General features: G+C 58.4%; 5 protein-coding genes across 5 annotated transcripts in view; 2 read left to right on the forward strand and 3 right to left on the reverse strand.

Annotated features, from left to right (window-relative positions):
* The window catches only part of ENH_00009550 (elongation factor Tu GTP-binding domain-containing protein, putative), a gene marked incomplete at both ends in the record, with an annotated part of 7,812 nt that extends 3,704 nt beyond the window's left edge, over positions 1 to 4,108 (forward strand). Inside the window, 8 exons of the mRNA XM_013584158.1 lie at positions 7 to 269; positions 1,108 to 1,168; positions 1,283 to 1,744; positions 1,962 to 2,003; positions 2,127 to 2,588; positions 3,091 to 3,439; positions 3,678 to 3,767; positions 3,975 to 4,108. Of these exons, the coding sequence (XP_013439612.1) occupies positions 7 to 269; positions 1,108 to 1,168; positions 1,283 to 1,744; positions 1,962 to 2,003; positions 2,127 to 2,588; positions 3,091 to 3,439; positions 3,678 to 3,767; positions 3,975 to 4,108 (1,863 nt within the window). The remainder of the gene's footprint in view (positions 1 to 6; positions 270 to 1,107; positions 1,169 to 1,282; positions 1,745 to 1,961; positions 2,004 to 2,126; positions 2,589 to 3,090; positions 3,440 to 3,677; positions 3,768 to 3,974) is intronic.
* Positions 4,109 to 5,501: 1,393 nt separating this feature from the next.
* Positions 5,502 to 6,083, forward strand: ENH_00009560 (hypothetical protein, conserved; the record flags this gene model as incomplete). Its single annotated transcript, XM_013584159.1, has 3 exons — positions 5,502 to 5,704; positions 5,807 to 5,873; positions 6,024 to 6,083. The coding sequence occupies 3 exons, from the start codon at positions 5,502 to 5,504 to the stop codon at positions 6,081 to 6,083; spliced, it is 330 nt and encodes a 109-aa protein (XP_013439613.1).
* A 565-nt stretch (positions 6,084 to 6,648) lies between these two features.
* On the reverse strand, positions 6,649 to 8,800 carry ENH_00009570 (ribosomal protein L21, putative; the record flags this gene model as incomplete). The annotated part of the gene is made up of 3 exons (XM_013584160.1): positions 6,649 to 6,900; positions 7,171 to 7,362; positions 8,213 to 8,800. 3 exons carry the CDS (start codon positions 8,798 to 8,800, stop codon positions 6,649 to 6,651), a joined length of 1,032 nt encoding a protein of 343 aa, XP_013439614.1.
* A 1,708-nt stretch (positions 8,801 to 10,508) lies between these two features.
* Positions 10,509 to 14,321, reverse strand: ENH_00009580 (hypothetical protein, conserved; the record flags this gene model as incomplete). The annotated part of the gene is given in 4 exon segments (XM_013584161.1): positions 10,509 to 11,163; positions 13,051 to 13,253; positions 13,258 to 13,298; positions 13,799 to 14,321. Coding segments are annotated over 4 exon segments (1,422 nt in total).
* A 1,964-nt stretch (positions 14,322 to 16,285) lies between these two features.
* Positions 16,286 to 20,000, reverse strand: part of ENH_00009590 (ankyrin repeat-containing protein, putative) — a gene marked incomplete at both ends in the record, with an annotated part of 5,603 nt that continues 1,888 nt past the window's right edge. The window contains 4 exons of the mRNA XM_013584162.1: positions 16,286 to 17,829; positions 18,523 to 18,655; positions 19,103 to 19,255; positions 19,849 to 20,000. The exon at positions 19,849 to 20,000 is cut by the window's right edge and continues 271 nt beyond it. Coding sequence (XP_013439616.1) covers positions 16,286 to 17,829; positions 18,523 to 18,655; positions 19,103 to 19,255; positions 19,849 to 20,000 — 1,982 coding nt within the window. The remainder of the gene's footprint in view (positions 17,830 to 18,522; positions 18,656 to 19,102; positions 19,256 to 19,848) is intronic.

The following is a 20,000-nucleotide window of genomic DNA, read 5'->3' on the forward strand; positions in this document are numbered from 1 at the left end:
CAGCAGCAGCAGCAGCAGCAGCAGCAGCAGCAGCAGCAGCAGCAGCAGCAGCAGCAGCAGGTGACGTGCGTGGACACGCCTGGGCACGCAGCCTTCGCGACGATGCGGCGGCGGGGAGCAGCAGCAACGGACATTGCGCTGCTGGTGGTTGCTGGAGATGAAGGAGTAAAACTTCAAACTTTGGAAAGTTTGAAATTAATAAAAGACAAAAACATTCTTTTCATTGTTGTCGTCACCAAGATGGACAGGCCCGGCGCCAGCGTCGAACGGTGCGCTGCTGCTGCTGCTGCTGCTGCGCTGCTGCTGCTGCTGCTGCTGCTGCGCTGCTGCTGCTGCTGCTGCTGCTGCTGCTGCGCTGCTGCTGCTGCTGCTGCTGCTGCGCTGCTGCTGCTGGGATGCTGCTGCTGGGATGCTGCTGCTGGGATGCTGCTGCTGGGATGCTGCTGCTGGGATGCTGCTGCTGCTGCGCTGCTGCTACTGAGGCGCTGCTGCTGACATGATGCTGCAGATGCGCTGCTGCTGCTGCGCTGCTGCTGCAGCTGTGCTGCTGCTGCTGCGCTGCTGCTGTTCTCTGTGTTATGCGGCTTTGCTGTGGAGCGCACTTTTGTCTTTTCTTTTGCTATCTGGCATCTCTTTTGCTGCTTCTTTTTTCATTTAAATTAAAAAAAAAATAATTAATAATAAATAATAAATAAAAAAAGCAAATAAACAAATAATCAAGGAAATGCCGCTGCAGCAGCGCGAAAGAAGAACTGCTGCATGCAGCAGCAAGCATCTGCCACCCCACACATTTCTAAAAGTCTTTTTTTACTTTTTACACTTATTAGTTTATTTTTTAAATTAAAAATACCATTTTAATTAAATAATTCACTTTTGAAAATGCAGCAATGCTGCATGCATGCATCTCACTTTGACAGAAATGAAAAAAATACATTTTCTAACTTATTAAATTCATAAATGCCATTTAAGTGTTTTTAAAGCACTTTGTGCTTTATATCTTCTTCTATAATTCACTTTTCCCTTGCTGCTGCTTCTCCCCTGCATGCCCGTTACCAGCCGTTGCTGCTGCTGCTGCTGCTGCTGCTGCTGCTGCTGCTGCTGCTGCAGGGTGAAGAAGCAGCTCGGGGCTCTGGGCGTTGTGAGCTACGAAGACGGCGGCGACGTTCCGGTGCGCTGCAGCTGCCGACTAGCCACAGCTTTCGAACCCACGTTTTAGGGTTTAGGGTTTAGGGTTTAGGGTTTAGGGTTTAGGGTTTAGGGTTTAGGGTTTGTTGCTGCGCAGTTTGTGGGCGTGAGTGCCAAAACTGGAGAAGGGCTGGAGGACTTGGGCGCGGCCATTTCGCTGCTGGCGGGGACTTTGGACCATTTGCTGCTGCCGGGCCCGCCGCCCTGGGGGGCCCCCGGGGGCCCCCCGGGGGGCCTCGTGCTGGACTCTGTAGTGGACCCTCGCCGGGGCCGTCTTCTCCGCGTCATTGTCCGTTCGGGGTACTTCAGAGAAGGTTCTTGGGTGGCTGTGGGGCCCCACTTTGCCCGCATTAAGCGCCTTTACAAGCCCCCGCAGCCGGGGGGCCCCCCGGGGGGCCCCCCCGGGGAGGCCCTGCGGGTGGCCGTTGCAGGAATGAATGAGGCGGTGGAGATCGGAGGACTGGGGGAGTTGGAGGCTTCTGCGGGGCAGCTGGTGATGCAGACAAAGACGCAGCAGCAGGCAGCAAAGCTTGCTGCTATGGCGCAGCGGGCCTTGCAGGTCCGGCCCTGCTGCTGCTGCTGCTGCTGCTGCTGCTGCTGCTGCTGCTGCTGGGAATGAGGCGAAGGCTCGCGGGCGCGAGGGCGCTCTTGTGGGGCGAGTGCTGGGGGGTTCTCGAGGGCTTCGGTGTGGGTTTTATGAAGGCGAAAGGGTTTAGGGTTTAGGGTTTAGGGTTTAGGGTTTAGGGTTTAGGGTTTTGGGCGTGGGGTGCGTGCAGGCGCGGTCCCTGCAGAAGCAGCAGGAGGGAGAAGCGCTGGAGGTGGGCGAGAGGGTCCAGGGGAAGGGGCTTGCGGGGTCCAGGGCTTAGAACGAGGGTTTAGGGTTTAGGGTTTAGGGTTTAGGGTTTAGGGTTTAGGGTTTAGGGTTTAGGGTTTGCGAGCAGGACACGGTGTGGCGGCCGGAGCAGCTGCGGCACTCGGGCAGCAGCGCGCTGCCCGAAGTGGCGCTGGTGGTCAAAGCAGCAGACCAGGGCAGTCTGGAGGCAGTGGTCCACTGGTTAGCAGCAAAGAACCAGTGGACCAGGCAGCAGCCGGCGCTTCCTGCTGCAGTGCAGCAAGCGCTGGCCCGGGCCGCAGCAGCAGCAGCAGCCCCAGCAGCAGCAGCAGCAGCAGCCGCCCCAGCAGCAGCAGCGGCGGCGCAGGCGGGGGGGGCCCCGGGCAGCAGCAAAGAAGCGCTGCAGCAGCAGCTGCTGCAGCAGCAGCAGCTGCTGCTGCAGCAGTGGAGGCCCCTCAGAGTGGTCAAGTCCGGTGTGGGGCCCGTCAGCCCCTCAGACGCCAACTACGCCAAACTCACGGGGGCCATCTTGATAGCCTTTGGCGTCCCTCTCCTTGAAGGCGTTGGCCAGGTGAGCTAGCTAGCTAGCTAGCTAGCTAGCTAGCTAGCTGGCTAGCTGGCTAGCTAGCTGGTTAGCTAGCTGGCTGCCTAGCTGGCTGGCTAGCTAGATGGCTAGCTAGCTGCCTAGCTAGCTGGCTAGCTAGCTATCTGGCTAGGTAGCTAGGTAGCTAGCTGGCTAGCTAGCTGGCTGGCTAGCTAGCTAGCTAGCCAGCCTGCCACTGGGTAGTTCAGCTGGGGCGTTTTCGAGCTATTGGCACGGGAGGGCTGAGAGTGGTGCATTGGCCCGTGAGCGCCACTGGCTAGCTAGCTAGCCAGTTAGCTAGCTAGCTAGCTGGCTAGCTGGCTAGCTGGCTAGCTGGCGAGGCAGCCTGCTGCCTCTGTGGCCAGCCTGCTGCATGTCAGTGTGCGCGGCGGGGCGTAGGCGCTTCACCCGAGCAAGTTTTAGGGTTTAGGGTTTAGGGTTTAGGGTTTAGGGTTTAGGGTTTAGGGTTTGGGGTTTGGGTTTGGCGCAGCTGGTGGAGGAGTGGGGCGTGCCTTTGCGGAGCCACAGCGTGGTGTACCGGCTGTTTGAGGACTTGGAGTTGGTTTTGGATTTTCACTTCGGCAGCAAATTTGTGCTGCAGCAAACAGCTCGTGCTGCAGTGACCCGCGTGGGGTTTTACTCTTTGAAGAAGCAAAGGGGGGGCCCCCAACTGGTTTTGGGCCTCGAGGTCAAACAGGGGGCCCCCAGCACTCGCCACCTTTACTCTGTGGTGCGTTTGTGGGCTGCGGTGTACGTACACCCCACGCCCGCGCCCGGGGTGTACGTACACCCCACGCCCGCGCCTGCGGTGTACGTACACCCCGGGCGCGCGCGTGGGTGTACGTACACCCCGCGGGCCAGCTAGCTAGCTCGCGCGCCGGCCACAAAGCTGGCTAGCTGCTGCTGCGCAGCTAGCTAGCTGCGGGGCAGCAGCTGCTGCAGTGTGGGGCCCCACAGCTGGTGCTGGGCTGCTTGTGGGGCCTGGGGGCGCCGCTTGAGGTGTACGTACACCTCAGGGGCCAGGCAAGGGGCGGCGCTTTCTGCAAAGAGTTCATTTTTATTTATTTCTTTTTTCAGATTCGAGACGGGAAGACTCTGGCGGAGGGGCTGAAGGTGAAGTCGATGCAAAAAAGCAGAAAGAGGCGGTCTCGAGTTTGCCGAAAGGAAGTGAGCAGCAGCAGTTTCAATTCTTTTTTTCTTTTTCACTTTGCAGCTTTTCCTCTTCTTTTGCCTTTCTTTCAAAGCCTCTAACTGCTGCTGCATGCTGCATGCATGCAGCTGCATGCTGCATGCATGCAGCTGCATGCATGCAGCTGCATGCAGCATGCATGCATGCGTTTTGGGGCTTTCTGTGCATGCGTTTGGGGCTTTCAGGCCGCGACGGCGCAGTCATTTTCGACGGCGACTTTGAGGACTTTCGCGAAGGCGATTTGTTGGTGGCTTTCGAAGAAAAAGAAAAAAAGCCGCCGGCCTTTTTGCCGCAGCACCACTTCATGAAGACTTCTTAATGAAAACTAATAATAATAATAATAATAATAATAATAATAATAATAATAATAATAATAATAATAAATAAATTCTAATAGTAATGAAAAAAATAAATTTTAATGGTAATGAAAAAAATAAATTCTAATAGTTCATTTGAATGGAAAAAATAAATTCTAATAGTAATAAAAAAAAGAAACTGGCCACGTCAATGCAGAAACAAACGAGCTCTTGCCGCGTGTGGGACTTTGAACTTGCGATAAATTTAAAAAAAGAAAAAGACATTTAAGTGGCAAAAAAGAAAAAGACATTTAAGTGGTAAAGAAGAAAAAGACATTTAAGTGGAGCTTTCCCTCATAAGAGTTGCACAGAAGTGCAAAGCAGGGCTCAGTTGAATTAATTTGCAAAACTGGAAAACTGCCGGAAATTAAAAAGTGAACTTCGCGTCATTTCCCGCTGCAGTTTATTTTTTCGGTGGACCTTCGGAAACTTGAATTTTTCATGTTTTTGAATTTCGGGAACTTCGACGTGGAAAGCTGCCGCTTTTTCCTTTTCTGCAAAACCCCAACTGGTTTTTCGAAACGTTTAAACGCAAAGTGTTGAATTATTTTCCATTTTAAGAACTGACGGGCTTTGGCAGCTGCGGCTTCTTCGACTGCTGCAGCTGCTGCAGAGCTGCCTATACACCCGAACTCGCGGCCCGCTGCGCAGCCGCGGCCGGCAGTTTCGAAAGCGCCTTCGCTGTTGGCAAAATAAAACAACTTCTGCAGTTCCCATGGGCTTTTCGCGCGTGTATTTGCCTTTAATTCTCACCCGAAATGTCCATTTCTTCTCGCAGTGGCTCTCCAGCCGGCGGAAAGCTGCAGCGGCTGCCGGCGCAAAGGACTCCGCCGCGGCCGCGCAGCTGCGCGCCGCCGGCGAAACGGCGGAGTCTGCAAAGTCGATTTGGCCGCAAAAGACTTTTTGCAAACAAAAACGCCGAATGGCCTTCGCCGGAAAGCAGGCGAAGAGCCCCCGGCCGCAGCCACTTGGCCGCAAACCTGAACTTGAACTCCGCTGATCCGGGGGCTCTCCGCGCGGGAATGCCGCCGATCCGCAGGCCAAAAACAACGCAAGTAACTTTACTTTGCTTTTTTCGCACAAGTGCTGCAGTCTGGCGGGGCTTTCCGCTCAAATCTGCTGCTGCAGCCCCAGGCACGCAGCAGCTGCCGCGCAAGGCGGAGTGCCCAGTTCAAGTCGCCGCGGACTTGCACGGCCAGCACTTCCCTGCGGGCCAACTCTTCCCCCCTGCCTCTCAAGCCTAAGGCCGCAGCAGCTCGGTGAGTTTCTTTTTTTTTTTCTGCTTTTTGTCTTCGCCAATTTTTCCACTTCAGCCCCCACAGCTGCCGCGCGCGGCGCCCAGCCACGCCCCTGCGCATGCGCAGCCCCCCTGCAAGCCCTTGGGCCGCAGCAGCTGCCGACGCAGCAGCAGCAGCAGCAGCAGCAGCAGCTGCTGCTGCTGCTGCTGCAGCAGCTGCTGCTGCTGCTGCGTCACCTCAAGAGCCTTCAGGCACTCCCCGCTCCGCCACTTCGCCGCTGCAGCAAAGGCTCCCCGTCAGCAGGCGGGGAGGATCTTTTTGGTGAGCTTTTACATTTTATTTTATTTTATTGATTTAATTTAATTTAATTTAATTAATTTAATTAATTTAATTAATTTAATTTTACTTCAATTGTTTTTCCAGGGGCTACAAGACCCCCCTGAAGACGCCTGAGGGCCCCAGCCGCCCGTTCACCCTCGGCGACGCCATGGTGAGCCACGAGGCTGTCTTGAATTTATTTTAATTTTTTTACAAGTTTTAATTTGCTGCTGCTTCTTAAATCTCCCAATTTGCTGCTGCCAATTTGCTGCTGCCAGTTTGCTGCTGCCAATTTGCTGCTGCCAATTTGCTGCTGCTGCAGACTCGGGCCCGCTGCGCCTTCCTGGCGTCTCCTGCTGCTCCCCGCAAGCGCCAAACGTAGCAGCAGCAGCGCAGCAGCAGCACAGCAGCAGCACAGCAGCAGCGCAGCAGCAGCACAGCAGCAGCGCAGCAGCAGCACAGCAGCAGCACAGCAGCAGCACAGCAGCAGCAGGAGGGGCCCCCAGAGGCCGCTGCTGCAGCTGGGGGCCCCTAAGCAGCAGCAGGGGCCCCAAGGGCAGCAGCAAACCTCCGCTTGGTGCTGCTGCTTCAGCAGCAAAAGCAGCAGATTTAGTTCAATTTATATTTAATTAATTTACCTAATTTATTTGCAATTTAATTATTTTGCAATTCACTAATTTATTTGCAATTTAATTATTTTGCACTTCACTAATTTATTTGCAATTTAATTATTTTCACTTTCAAAGAAAAATCCGGCCAGAGGCCGCCAGGCGGTCTCGAGACTTTCAAGGCAGTGCCGCCTCGGAGCAGCACAGCCCCGTACACGCTGCTGCTGCTGCTGCTGCTGCTGCTGCTGCTGCTGCTGCTGCTGCTGCTGTTGCTGCTGCTGCTGCTGTTGCTGTTGCTGCTGCTGCTGCTGCTGCTGCTGCGACGCTAGGCCTGGGCAGCTAGTGCCTTCGGGGCTGGAGGAGGCGCAGCAGCTGCTGCTGCGGCTGGGGCTGCAGCCCCTCGCCGAGAATGGGCAAAACGTCGGAGTGTCCTGCTGCTAATCTGTCAGCAGCAAATTGATTCATTTTGGGGTCAAAAAGAGCCAAAGGGTCTTCGCCCAGCAGCAGCAGCTCCTTCCGGTCTGCTGCCTGCAGCCCCAGCTTCTTGTACTGCGGCAGCACCCGACTCGGCTTCTCCGCGCGCCGCACCGCCTGCAGCAGCAGCAGCAGCAGCAGCAGCAGCAGCAGCAGCAGCAGCAGCAGCAGCAGCAGCAGCAAAGCAGAAGCGAGTTGCAGCGCCCAGCTGTACGTGCACCCCAAACACCCACGCAGCTGCGCATACACCCCGCGCGCAGCCACAGCGCGCTGCCCCCCCTTCACTGCACGACTGCTGCTGCTGCTGCTGCTACGCCGCCGCTGCTGCTGCTGCTGCTGCTGCTGCTGCTGCTGCTGCTGCTGCTGCTGCTGCTGCTGGGGGCTTACGAGGAGGGCTGCGAGGAGGGGGTCTTGGAGGGCGTTTGGCAGCAGCAAAGTCTCTTTTGTGTCTTCAATTTTGTCAATTCGAATTCGAGTTTGGGCCTGGCGATGGCCCCACACTTTCCGCCACTTCTTCGGCCGCTGCTTCCCCAGGTGCAGCTTCGGGCCCCGGAAGTGCTTCACCACCGTCGCCCACACCTGCAGCAGCAGCAGCAGCAGCAGCAGCAGCAGCAGCAGCAGCAGCAGCAGCAGCAGAAGCAGACGCGGCGCTGAGTGAAAACGCGGGTGCGGCAGCTGCTGGCAGGCGCTAAAGAGCTGGCTTAAGTCCCAGCCTATGCGCAAACAGCGCCAGCACCCACTAGCAGCTAGCTAGCTAGCTAACGAGCTAGCTAGCTAGCTAACGAGCTAGCTAGCTAGCTAACGAGCTAGCTAGCTAGCTAACGAGCTAGCTAGCTATCTAGCTAACTAGCCAACTTGCTAACGAGCTAGCTAGCTAGCTAACGGGCCAGCTAGCTAGCTAACGAGCTAGTTAGCTAGCTAGCTAACGAGCTAGCTAGCTAGCTAACGAGCTAGTTAGCTAGCTAGCTAACGAGCTAGTTAGCTAGCTAGCTAACGAGCTAGCTACCTAGCTAGCTAGCTCGTAGCTAGCTAGCTAACGAACTAGCTAACACTCGAGCTGGCTAAACTCCTCTCCAGAAGGCCTTTCAGGTCTCCAGCCCCCTAGCTAGCTAACCTCCTAGCCAGATGGCCTGCTAGCTAGCTAGGCTTGTAGCTAGAGAGCTTCTCAGCTAGCTAGCTTTCTAGCTAGCTAGCCTTCTAGCTAGCTAGCCTTCTAGCTAGCTAGCCTCCTGGCTAGCTAGTCTGTGAGCTAGCTGGCCTCTTCGCAAGCGAGCCTCCAGCTAGCTAGCCTCCCACCCAGCAAGCCCCCTAGCTAGCCAGCCAGCTAGCTAGCCAGCCAGCTAGCCAGCTAGCCAGCCAGCTAGCCAGCGAGCTAGCGAGCGAGCTAGCGAGCGAGCTAGCTAGCTAGCTGGGGAGTGGGAGCGCTGACCCGAATGTGCTCGAGAAAGGGCTGGCCGAGGAGAAGCGTGCCGTCCTGCTGCTGCAGCAGCAGCACGCGCAGCAGCAGCAGCAGCCCCCCCTCCTTTTGCTGCAGCAGATTCACATCATAAAAACGCCCCCTTTCCAGCCACCTTTTTCTCCCCCCAATTTCCGCCACCAAATATTCCCCGCTGCGGCTTTTCCCGTCCCCCAGGGCCGCCAGTTTCGCCTGCGCCGGCGAGTTCAGAAGGGCCCCCAGGGGCCCCCGGGGGGCCCCCCGGTACCCTTTCCGGGGGGCCCCCCGGGGGGGCCCCCCGGGGCCCCCCGGGGCCCCCGGGGCCCCCGGGGCCCCCGGGGAGCTTGGCCAGGGGGCCCCCCAGGGCGGGGGGGGCCCCCCGGGGGGGGGACCCCCGGGGAAGCGGCCTGCGGGGCCCCAACACGCTGCAGAGCCCCGAGAGCTGCAGACAGCGGGGGGCACTGCTGGCAGCAAAAAGCCAGAAACGAGCTGCTGCTGCTGCTGCTGCTGCTGCTGCTGCGGGTGCAGGAGCAGCAGCACGAACAGCAGCAGTACCCAGTGGGGCCCCCGCTGTGCATGCATGCTTGTGGGGCCCCTGCAGCTCACCAGCCAGCCATTGCTGAGGCCAGCTGGGGGCCCCCTGGCTGCTGCTTCCCGCGGGGCCCCCAGAAGCAGCCGGGGGCCCCCAAAAATGCCTTATTTTGGTTTCAAAAAGATCTAATAAAGACTTTTATTTTAAATGTGGCTCTGCTGCAGCACAAGCAGAACTCCTTCTCGGGCTGGGGGCCCCGGGGGCCCCCCTGCGGTCCCGGGGGGCCCCCTGGGGCCCCGGGGGCCCCTGAGGGTTCTCGGGGCCCCCCGGCGGTCACTCAGCTGTCTGCTATCATTTTGGGCTTATTTAACTTAATTTAATTAAATATTTTTAATTATTTTAAACAAATAATGCAAATTTGAGGCAAAAAGATACCCAAAAGAGAGCTAACAGCAAAAAGCACACACGGCGAGGGATCCAGGGGGGCCCCCGGGGGCCCCCGGGGGGCCCCCAGCCTCACCCAGTGAACCCTCATTGCTGAGGGGCCCCCAGAAAAGCTTCTGGAGCTGCTGCTGCTGTGCCCCTTGAGGCCCCTCATGGGGCCTCATGAAGCACAGCAGCAGCAGCAGCAGCAGCAGCAGCAGCAGCAGCAGCAGCAGCAGCAGCAGCAGCTAGGCAGCTTTAGAAAGCATTCATTAATTCGCTTCGCTGCCCGCATTAAACTAAGAGAGTGTTAGCTCAAGGGGGGCCCCCAGAGCTGTGGGGCCCCCTCAAGTGTGGGGCCCCACAGAAGTGTGGGGCCCCCCAGGAGTGTGGGGCCCCACAGAAGTGTGGGGCCTCTGCGCTGTGTGTCTGCTGCTTCTAATTTTGCGCAAAGTCGCAAAAGGAAGGACACGTGAGCAGCACAGGCAGCAGCAGCAGCAGCAGCAGCAGCAGCAGCAGCAACAGCAGCAGCGGCAAGCTGCGTGATCAGTGAGGTGCACGCGGTTGAAGCAGCGCTGCAGCAGTTCTTGCTGCTCTTGCTGCTGCTGCTGCTGCTGCTGCTGCTGCTGCTGCTGCTGCTCGACGACCCAGCTGCGAATGCGCAGCAAAAAGAATCTTAGCCTCATTTGCATTTCAGATCTTTTTCAATTTGCATTCTTTTCGAATTTAAATTTCAAATCTTTTCAATTTAAATTTCAAATCTTTTCAATTTAAACTTCAAATCTTTTTGAATTTGAAAGAGGGTCTTTTTGAGCTATTTTTAAATTAAATATTTTTAAAAATAAAAGTAAATAAAGGCAATTGAGGCGCTGCAGCAAAAGAAGAAAAGAATAAAAGTGCAGCAGCAAGCTGGGGTGTACGTACACCCCAGCTTGCTGCTGCACCTTTATTCTTTTCGAATTTGTTTGTACTTTGTTTTCAAATTAAATTTATTTTATATTTATTTTATATTTATTTTTAATTTATTTTTAATTTATTTTTAATTTATTCCTTTCAAATATATTTTAAATGCAGTTTCGTCTTTTCAGCAAAAGCGAGGAGCTGCTGCTGCGCTGCAGCAGAGCCCTGGCAGCCTCAGTCGCCTGCGAATTGCTGCAGCAAATAAATTAACGGATTTCTGTTTATTCTTTTTAAGTCTTTCTGTGCTTTTATTCTCTTGCTAAGCTTGCTGCTGCTGCTGCTGCTGCTGCTGCTGCAGCAGCAGCAGCAGCACACTGACTCAGTTCACATTTATATAAATATATATATTATATATATCAGAGGGCCTCCTGCCCCTCATCGAGGTCTTCGCTGTCGCTGGGGGCCCCCCTGTGGCCGTGTGCCCCGTTGAAGCGTCTGCTGCTGCTGCTGCTGCTGCTGCTGCTGCTGCTGCAGCTGGAAGAAAGCGCGGGCTCTGCCGGGCTCGCGGGGCTTCTCTCCAGCTGCTGCAGCTGCTGCAGCTGCTGCAGCTGCTGCTGCTCCCGCTGCTCCTGCAGGTCCCGCGGAAGAGCTGCTTCGACGTCTTCGCAGCTGAGCCGCTGCAGCAGCTGCTGCTGGTTCTGGTTTGCTGCTGCTTCCGCATTGCTGCTGCTGCTGCTGCTGACGGCCTTGCGCAGCAACGCCGACGGGTCCACGTGGCCAAAAACGCGCAGCACCTTCTGCCACAGACTGTACTGCTGCTGCTGCTGCTGCTGCTGCTGCTGCTGCTGCTGCTGCTGCTCCCCGAGAGCCACCCAGGAGGGCCTCAGAGGGGCCTCCAGGGGGCCCCCAAGGGCCCCGCTGCGCTCTGCTTCCAGCAGCAGCGAGAACAGCAGCTGCTTTGCTGCAGCAAGAAGGGCCTCCGAGAGGGCACAGGTAGCAGCAAAGAGGGGGGCCCCCGACAGCAGCAAACCAGCAGGGAGCCGCTGGCCGCAGAGCAGCGCGAGGCCCCCCATAGATAAGAAAGCCAAAGACCCATCTATGCACATATAAATGAAGTTTGCTGCTGCTGCTGCTGCAGCAGCAAACCAGCAGCAAGAGCGGCTGAGGGTGGGCCCGTGGCCCGGAAGCCCCAGGAAAGCAGCGCAGTCTTCTGCTGCTGCTTCGAACGGCAGCAGCACCTCTTCTGCTGCTGCTGCTGCGGGCCTTTCTGCTGGCAGCAGCCGCTCAGCAGCAGCAGCAGGGGGCCCCCCGTGCTGCTGCAGCTCATAAATGGGGGGCCCCTCGAAGGCCCCAACTTCTCCCCAGGGGGCCCCCAGGTAGAGGGCCAGGTCAGCGCCCTGCGGGCGTACAGAAACTGCAGGCGTCATCAGCCAGCAGCAGCAGCAGCAGCAGCAGCAGCAGCAGCAGCAGCAGCAGCAGCAGCAGCAGCAGCAGCAGCACAAGCAGCAGCAGTGGCAGCGAGTGACCCTTCGCTAGTCCGCAGCAGCAGCGCTCTGTGGGAGCTGCGAACCCCTGCCTCCCCTGTGGGCAGCTAAACCCCAAACCCTAAACCCTAAACCCTAAACCCTAAACCCTAAACCCTAAACCCTAAACCCTAGCTGACCATCAGAAGGTCCATAGAAGTCTGGAAGAGTGCCAAACCACTGCAGCCAGAGGTCCACTTTGAGCCAGCTGGAGACTCTCCTGAGAAAAGACACCAGCAGGGGGCCCCCAGGGGGGCCCCCACGGGGGCCCCCAGGGGGGCCCCCAGGGGGCCCTCGTAGAAGTCGTAGGTGAAGTCCGGGGCGAGGGAAAGGGCCAGCAGCTGCAGCAAAGCTTTGCTGCCGATGCGGCAGAAGCAAACAAGAGGCACAACAAAAGTAATGCAAGGCAAAGAAAAGCTGCTGCTGTGCAGCAGCACAGCAGCAAGCCAGCAGCTGAGGTCTGCTGCAGCAAAGCAGAACTGCAGCAGCAGCTGCAGCAGCCGCAGCGCAGCAGAAGGGCGGCACGACGTGCTCTCAGACGGCCAGTACAGACGCAGGCCTGCAGCAGCAGCAGCAGCAGCAGCACCAGCAGCAGCAGCAGCAGCAGCAGCAGCAGCAGCAGCAGCAGCAGCAGCAGCAGCAGCGTTCGCATGCGTTTATAAATCAAAGATTTCTTTAAAGTGGTTCTTGTTGCCTCTTCAAATATCTGAATTTGGGGGCGCCCAAGCCCTAAACCCTAAACCCTGAACCCTAAAACCCTAAACCCTAAACCCTAAACCCCAAATCCCAAGTCCCAGACCCCAAACCCTAGACCCTAAACCCCAAGCCTTAAACCCCAAACCTTAAGCCCTAAACCCCAGACCCTAGACCCTAAACCTCAAGCCTTAAACCCCAAACCCTAGACCCTAAACCCTAAACCCTAAACCCTAAACCCTGGAAAACTAACTGGCTTTCGCATGCAGCTTCGCTATTGCGTGGGTACAGAGGCCCAGGGGGGCCCCCAAGAGGGGCCCCCAAAGAAGCCGGCTGAGGGCTGGGAGGCGGGGGGCCACCCCCAGCAGCAGCGAGGAAGCAGAAAGAAAGAAAAGAGCAGCAGCAGCTGCAGCACACACACGCGCCGCTGCTGCTGCTGCTGCTGCTGCTGCTGCTGCTGCTGCGGGCGGGGCAGAGCCGTGGCCGCCTCTCGCCCCGCTGCGTGCGTTGGCGTCCGTAGCGACCCCACAGCAGCAGCAGCAGCAGCAACAGCTGCACCTGCAGCAGCAACAGCTACAGCAGCAGCAGCAGCAGCAACAGCAGCAACTACGCCAGCAGCAGCAGCAACGCCAGCACCAGCAGCAACAGCAACAGCAGCAGCACCACCACCAGCAACAGCAGCGTCAGCAGCGTCAGCAGCCACATCAGCAGCAGCAGCAGCAGCAGCAGCAGCAGCAGCAGCAGCAGCAGCAGCAGCTCACCGACAAAGACATGCATGCCGAGGACGAGGTTGCTGAGCCCCACAGTTTCTTTTGCTGCTGCTGTCAGCCGCACCAGAGCCAACTGGCTGCGCCGCCAGCTGTCGCGGCAGGCAAAGGGCACTCCAGCAGCAGCAGCTGCAGCAGCAGCAGCAGCAGCAGCAGCAGCAGCAGCAGCAGCAGCAGCAGCAGCAGCGGAGCGGCAAATTAAATGCCCCTGCCCTTTTCTGCTGCCAACTCCCAGCCTTCCGCCCCTCAGGTGTACAGACACCCCACAACCCCACAGACACCCAAAATCTCTCAGCAGCTCTCTCAGCAGCAGCAGCAGCAACAGCAGCAGCAGCAGCAGCAGCAGCAGCAGCAGCAGCCGAGTGGTGGCAGCAAAAGAGAGCTTCCAAAGAAATGCCCCGGCGGGCCCCAGAAATCCCCTGGCTGTCCAGGGGCCCCCGGGCTTAAAGGGGCCCTGGGGTTCCCAGGGGCCCCCAGAGGGGCCCCCAGGGGCCTCCAGGGGCCCCCAGGGGCCCCCAGGGGCCCCCAAGAAACTCCAGGGCTCTTAAGGGGCCCCCCAGGCCTTTAAATGAACCCTAGAGGGTTTTGCGGGGCCCCCGGGGCCCCCAGGACTGCTGGGGCTCTGCTGCTTCTGCCAAGTAAAGTATGAATTTGGCGGAGCTGCTGCTGCTGCTGCTGCTGCTGCTGCTGCTGCTGCTGCTGCTGCTGCTGCTGCTTAAATTAGCTTTTCTTTTAGACTCACCCGTCAAAGCAGTTACTAGCCTTAGGGCCCTTTCAGGGACAGAGTGTGGGGCCCCGCTGCGCTGCTGCGCTGCGTCTTCAAAGGAAAAGAGCTTTTTGGGTTTGTAGGGGCCCCCGGGGGCCCCGGGGGCCCCGGGGCCCCCGGGGGCCCCCGGGGGCCCCAAATCAGTACCCTCTTGGCTGTCGCTGCGGACAGTCCTCACTGAAGTTTCCCCCTGGGCCTCCTGGGGCACAGACTTGCTGCTGCTGGGGGCCCCCGAGTCGAGGGGGCCCCCCGGGCCGTGGGGGCCCCCGGGGGGGCCCCCGTGGGGGCCCCCCGGGGGGCCCCCGTGGGGCCCCTCGTGGGGGCCCCTGGGGCCCGCTGAAGAGCCCAGGGGGCTGTGGGTACGGGTAGAAACCCCAGAGTCCCCTAAAGCTGCTGCAGTGTTGAGGCCCTTAGACAAAAAAGAAGATAAAGAAGAGCCTGGGGGGCCCCCCCCGAAGTTGTGGGGCTCTTGGCCCTCATGAAGAGCTGCGTAGGCCATTGTGAGGGGGACAGGAGCTGCTGCTGCTGCTGCTGCTGCTGCTGCTGCTGCTGCTGCTGCGCTGCTGCTGCTGCTGCGGTGGCGACAGGTGCTGCTGCTGCTGCTGCTGCTGCTGAGGCCGCAGCTGCTTGCTTCTCAAGCCGCCGGGAAGGGTTTTGGGGGCTGCTGCTGCAGCCTGCTGCGAGGGTTGTTGCTGTTTCAGCAGCAGCTGCTGCTGCTGCAGCAGCTGACGCGATAGACAGGGGAAGAAGCAGCTGCTGCGGGGGAGCGCCAGGGCTACTGAGAAGGAACTTCGGGCATTAGTCTTTTTGCCTTTTTGCAATTATAAATAAAAAATAAAAAAGATAAAAGAAAACAATTCGAGTTGCAAGCAAACGGCCGCAGCGCATGGGAGCTTCGGCCGCGTCACCCGGCCGTCTCTCGAGCTGCTGCTGCTGCTGCTGCTGCTGCTGCTGCTGCTGCTGCTGCTCGCTGCCCCGCTGCTGCAGCTTCGAAATTCAACTTAAATTTGAGTTTAAATGTACTTATTTTATTTCTTTTTTGCAGAAGCAAACAAAGACATTCGCTGCAGGAGCCGCGGCAGAGCCGCCCGGTCACCGCCAGAGTCACCGCCGCCGCCCGACACCCCGTGGCCACGCTAGCAGCTCCAGACGCCGCGAAATAAAGCTTTTATAATGTTTATTTAAATAAATTGAATTCTTTAACATTGAAAAAGGGTTATTTGTGAAGAATAAGCGCCATTTCGCCGCGGTTTCAGAGGTGTGCGCCGCACCAGCGGGCGCCGCCCGTGCTGGCCCAGACAGTGTGTGCAGCGGCATACGCGGGCCTAAAACAACAGGAAAATTATAATTTAATTTAATTTAATTCAATTTTAATTCAATTTAATGAAATTAAATTCAATTTAAACCCAAAAGTGGTCTATTTGCCCACCTGGCTGTCTGCCAGCGGGCTTACCCAGACGCCCCAGAGCGCCCACTGCAGCAAAAGCTCGCAGGGGCCCCCTAGGGGCCCCTGCGAGCTGTAGTACCCATATTTAAGTGCTGCAGCTGCTGCAGCAGCTGCAGCAGCTGCAGCAACTGCAGCAGCTCTGACTTTTAAGGGGGCCCCTGCTGCTGCAGGGGGGCCCCAGCAGCGGCAGCGGGGCCCTGCAGGCGCAAAAAGGGGCCCCTGTACGTACACCGCATGCAGCAAAGCTGCAGCAGCGAAGCCGCAGCAGCAGAACTGCCTCTTCTCTGCTGCTGCTGCTGCTTTGCTGCTGCTGCTGCTGCTGCTGCATCAATTTTCCCTCTTTCTTTTCAACTCCATCACTCCACGTAAACCCTAAACCCTAAACCCTAAGCCCTAGATTTCAAACCCTTGACCCTGGGCCTCCAAGGACCTGCCCGGCTGTGCTGCTGCTGCTGCTCTGCCCGCATTAGAAGGGGCCTGGCAGCAGCAGCAGCAGCAGCAGCAGCAGCAGGAACCCCCTGGCCCTAAATTAAAAGCAGCACCCAAGAAAGTGCAGCAGGACTGCCTTTGCTGCTGCAGCATAGCTCTAGCAGCAACTCTGCTGCAGTCACTTCAAGGTCCCCTTGGGGGCCCCTAAGGAGGCCCTCTCGGGGCCCTTTGGGGGCCCCTAGGGGCCCCTAAGGAGGCCCTCTGGGGGCCCCTTGGGGGCCCCTAGGGGCCCCTTAGTCTGCTGGTTGTTGCTAAATAATAAAATAGAATTGGAGATAAAACAGCAACATATTAAAATGTATAAATGGCGTCAGCAGCAAAGACCAAAACAAACCCTAAACCCTAAACCCTAAACCCTAGGGCCCACGGGGCCCCTGCTGCATGCAAACCCTAAAATGCCGGCTTGATACCTTCCTTGCTGCCTTATGACCCAAAACTAGGGGCCCCTCTGTGGGGCCCCCCTCTTTTATTGGGGCCAGGGGGCCCCCCTGGGGGCCCCCTTTAGGGGGCCCCCCTGGGGGCCCCCCTTAGTGGGGCCCCCTGGTCTTTTTGCGGTTAAAGAAGTGCCCTAAAGAAAACTCGCGGCGGAAGCGCTTCCACCTCGGGGGGCCCCCAGAAGTGGGTTTTAGGGGGCCCCCCGAGGTGGACTTTAGGGGGCCCCCAGAAGTGGTCTTTGGGGGGCCCCCCGAGGTGGACTTTAGGGGGCCCCCAGAAGTGGTCTTTGGGGGGCCCCCCGAGCTGGTCTTTGAGGGGGCCCCTGAAGTGGCCTCTGGGGGCCCCCCTGAGGTGGACTTTTGGGGGCCCCCAGAGGCAGACTCCAGGGGGCCCCCCGAGTTGGTCTCTGGGGGGCCCCCTGAGGTGGACTCTGCGGGGCCCCCCGAGCTGGACTTTAGGGGGCCCCCAGAAGCGGAATCTTGGGGGCCCCCAGAAGTCGACTCAGGGGGGCCCCCAGAAGTGGACCCAAAGGGTACAGTCCTGTTGGGGGCCCCTGAAGTTGGCTGAAGGGGGGCCCCCGAGAGTTGCTGCTGGGGGCCCCCTGGGACTGGCGGTTGGGGGGCCCCCGTAGGGCACAAAGAAACCTTGAGGGGGGCCCCCCAAGGCTTCTCAGCTTCTGCATTTGAAACGGCCGCAGACTTGTCTGCTGCTGCTGCTGCTGCTGCTGCTGCGGCTGTTGCTGCAGGTGCAGCAGCAGCAGGACTGATGGCGAGGAGGTGCGCAGGGGCGTCAGCTGCAGCATTGGGTGCAGCAGCAGCAGCAGCATCAGCCGCAGCGTCAGCTGCAGCAGCAGCAGCAGCATCAGCCGCAGCGTCAGCTGCAGCAGCAGCTGCAGCAGCAGCTGCAGCAGGGCTACCAGGACTATTTGCTGCAAAGATATCTAGAGAAGGGCTTGGGGCCCAAGGCCAGGCGCCCGAAGAGGGGGCCCCCAAAAGGGTACCTTCGCTGCTGCTGGGGGCCCCCCTTTCTGGCTTGCTGCTGCTTAAAAAGGGTGCATGCGGAGGCCCCTTGGCAGGGGCCCCGGGGGCCCCCTGTGGGGCCTCTTCAAACAGGCATGAGACAGAGGGGAGGCGGGAGAGGGGGCCCCCAGAAACCCCTGTTATGCCAGCAGCAGCAGCAGCAGGAGCAGCAGCAGCAGCAGCGAGGGGGCCCTTAGCTGCTGCTGCAGTACCCTCTTCCTTATGCGTAGCAAGTGCTGCTGCAGGGGGGGCCCCCCGTGGGAATCCCAGGTCCTTCTCTGTCACACAGGAGAGGGGGCCCCCAGGGTACCAGCTGCTGCTTTCTAGGCTACTAATGATGCTTCTGCTGCTGCTGCTCCCGCTGCTGCTGCTGCTGCTGCTGCTGCTGCTAAGAAACGAGTCTGCTGCTGCAGGGCTGCGGGGGCCCTCCAGCACTGAAGACTCCCAAGTGGCCCGCAGCAGCTCGGGGGCTTTGGGTGCAACATCAGCAGCACTGAGGCCACTGCGCGAAGCAGCAGCAGCAGCAGCAGCTGCTGCTGCTGCTGCTGCTGTGGGGTCGCTCTCGTTGCTGCTCACGGACTGCAGCACAATGGAGGCCCAGCGCCGCTGCGCCGTTTCTGCAGGCACAAGCGGCAGCAAGCAGCAGCAAAGTCAGCAGCAGCAGCAACTTGCTCGATCAGCAGCAGCAGCGGCAAAAGCAGCAGCAGCATTGGCAGCAACAAAGGAAATAACAGAAACGATGGGCAGAAGCACTGGCCCCGGCGGCAAAAGCAGCAACAACAGCAGCAGCAAAAAACCAGCAGCAGCAGCAGCAGCAGCCACGCAGCAAGAACAGCAGCACAACATAAGCAGCATCAAGCACGGTAGCAGCAGCAACAGCATCATCGAACGCAGCAGCAACGCCAGCAGCAGCACCAAGCACAGCAGCAGCAGCAGCAGCAGCACCACGCGCAGCAGCAGCAGCACCACGCGCAGCAGCAGCACCAGCACCACGCGCAGCAGCAGCACCAGCAGCACGCGCAGCAGCAGCAGGAGCAACACGCGCAGCAGCAGCAGCAGCAGCAGCACGCGCAGCAGCAGCAGCAGCAGCAGCACGCGCAGCAGCAGCAGCAGCAGCAGCACGCGCAGCAGCAGCAGCAGCATGCGCAGCAGCAGCAGCAGCACCACGCGCAGCAGTAGCACCAACAACACGCACAGCAGCAGCAGCAGCACCACGCGCAGTAGCAGCAGCAGCAGCAGCACGCGCAGCAACAGCAGCAGCAGCAGCAGCAGCAGCAGCAGCAGCAGCAGCAGCAGCAGCAGCAGCAGACCAACGAGCGAAAGAATTTGTCTGCAAACTGCGGGGGAGGCCTTGGGCAGCGGCAGCTTCAAAATGTGCTGCGGCTTTTGCAGCAGCGAGAAGTGCAGCGCCCGGCGGGCAGTGACTTCGAGGCCTTCTCCGTTCTGAAAACATTTATTTATTTATTTATTTATTTATTTATTTATTTATTTATTATTTATTTTTATTTATTTATTTATTTATTTATTATTTAATTTGTTTGAGATGAGTCAGCTTCAGATAGCGCAGCAGCAGATGCGGGAGGCGCAGGACGCGCGCGGGAGCCAACGCGCAGACGCGCAACAGCAGCAACAGCAGCAGCAGCAGCAGCAGAAGCAGAAAAAGAAGCAGCAGCAGCATCTGCAGCAGCAGCTGCAGCAGCTCCAGCAGCAGGAGCACCAGCTGCGGTAGCTGCAGCAGCAGCAGCTGCTGCTGCTGCTGCAGCCGCTGCAGCGCTGAAGCAATTTGCCGCTGCTGCTGCAGCTGCAGCAGCTGCAGCAGCAGCAGCAGCAGCAGCAGCAGCAGCAGCAGCACCAGCAGCAGCAGCAGCAGCAGCAGCAGCAGGAACTCACTTCTTTGGCAATGAATGGGTTTGCGCCGTAAGACAAGAGAAGCCTCACGAGCGGCAGCAAACCCCAAAAGACAGAATAGAAAAGAGGAGAAGGCAGCCGCGCAGAGAGTACGTACACCTCAGGCGAGGCCCCGTTGTCCAGCAGCAGCTCCGCCTGCAGCAGCAGCAGCAGCAGCAGCAGCAGCGAGCGCAGCAGCAGCAGCGAGTGAAACAGCGAGCCAGCGGCAAAGGCGCGGGCGTCTGCTGGAAGGCCAGCAGCAACAGCAGCAGCTGCAGCTTAGCAGCAGCAACAAGGGCAAGAGAGGCAGCAGCAATGACATACAGAAGGCAGCAGCAGTTAAGGCGAAGCAGCAGCAGCAGCAGCAGCAGCAGCAGCAGCTGCTGCAGCAACAGTAGTAACGGCAGATGCTCAGCAGCTCTCTGAGCCACACCAGCCTACAACGCCACAGCATGAATTCCAAATGTACACGCAGCAGCAGCAGCAGCAGCAGAATGCAGCAGTAGTAGCAGCAGCAGAATGCAGCAGCAGCAGCAGCAGCAGCAGCAAAGTGCAGCAGTCGAAAGTCAGCAACAGCAGCCGCTGCAGAAGCACGTTCAGTGTAGTATTGCATTCAAGTGGCCGCAGCAGCACCAAAAGTGGCAGCAGCCGCGCAGCAGCAACAGCAGCAGCAACAGCAGCAGCAACAGCAGCAGCAGCAGCAGCAGCAGCAGGATACAGAGCTGCAGCAACAGCCGAAATGAACTTACCAAAGGTAAGTTCCTGTTATTTGCTGCCTGCAGCAAAGCGGGAATGTCATCTCCAGCAGCAACAGCAACAGGGCGGCCCAGTGCTGCTGCTGCTGCTTCGAGAGCTCTGAAGGACGGCAGTTCTGCTGCTGCTGCTGCTGCTGCTGCTGCTG

The sequence above is a fragment of the Eimeria necatrix genome, genomic scaffold, assembly GCF_000499385.1.
Source record: "Eimeria necatrix Houghton genomic scaffold, Enh_scaff128, whole genome shotgun sequence".
NCBI lineage: Eukaryota > Apicomplexa > Conoidasida > Eucoccidiorida > Eimeriidae > Eimeria > Eimeria necatrix.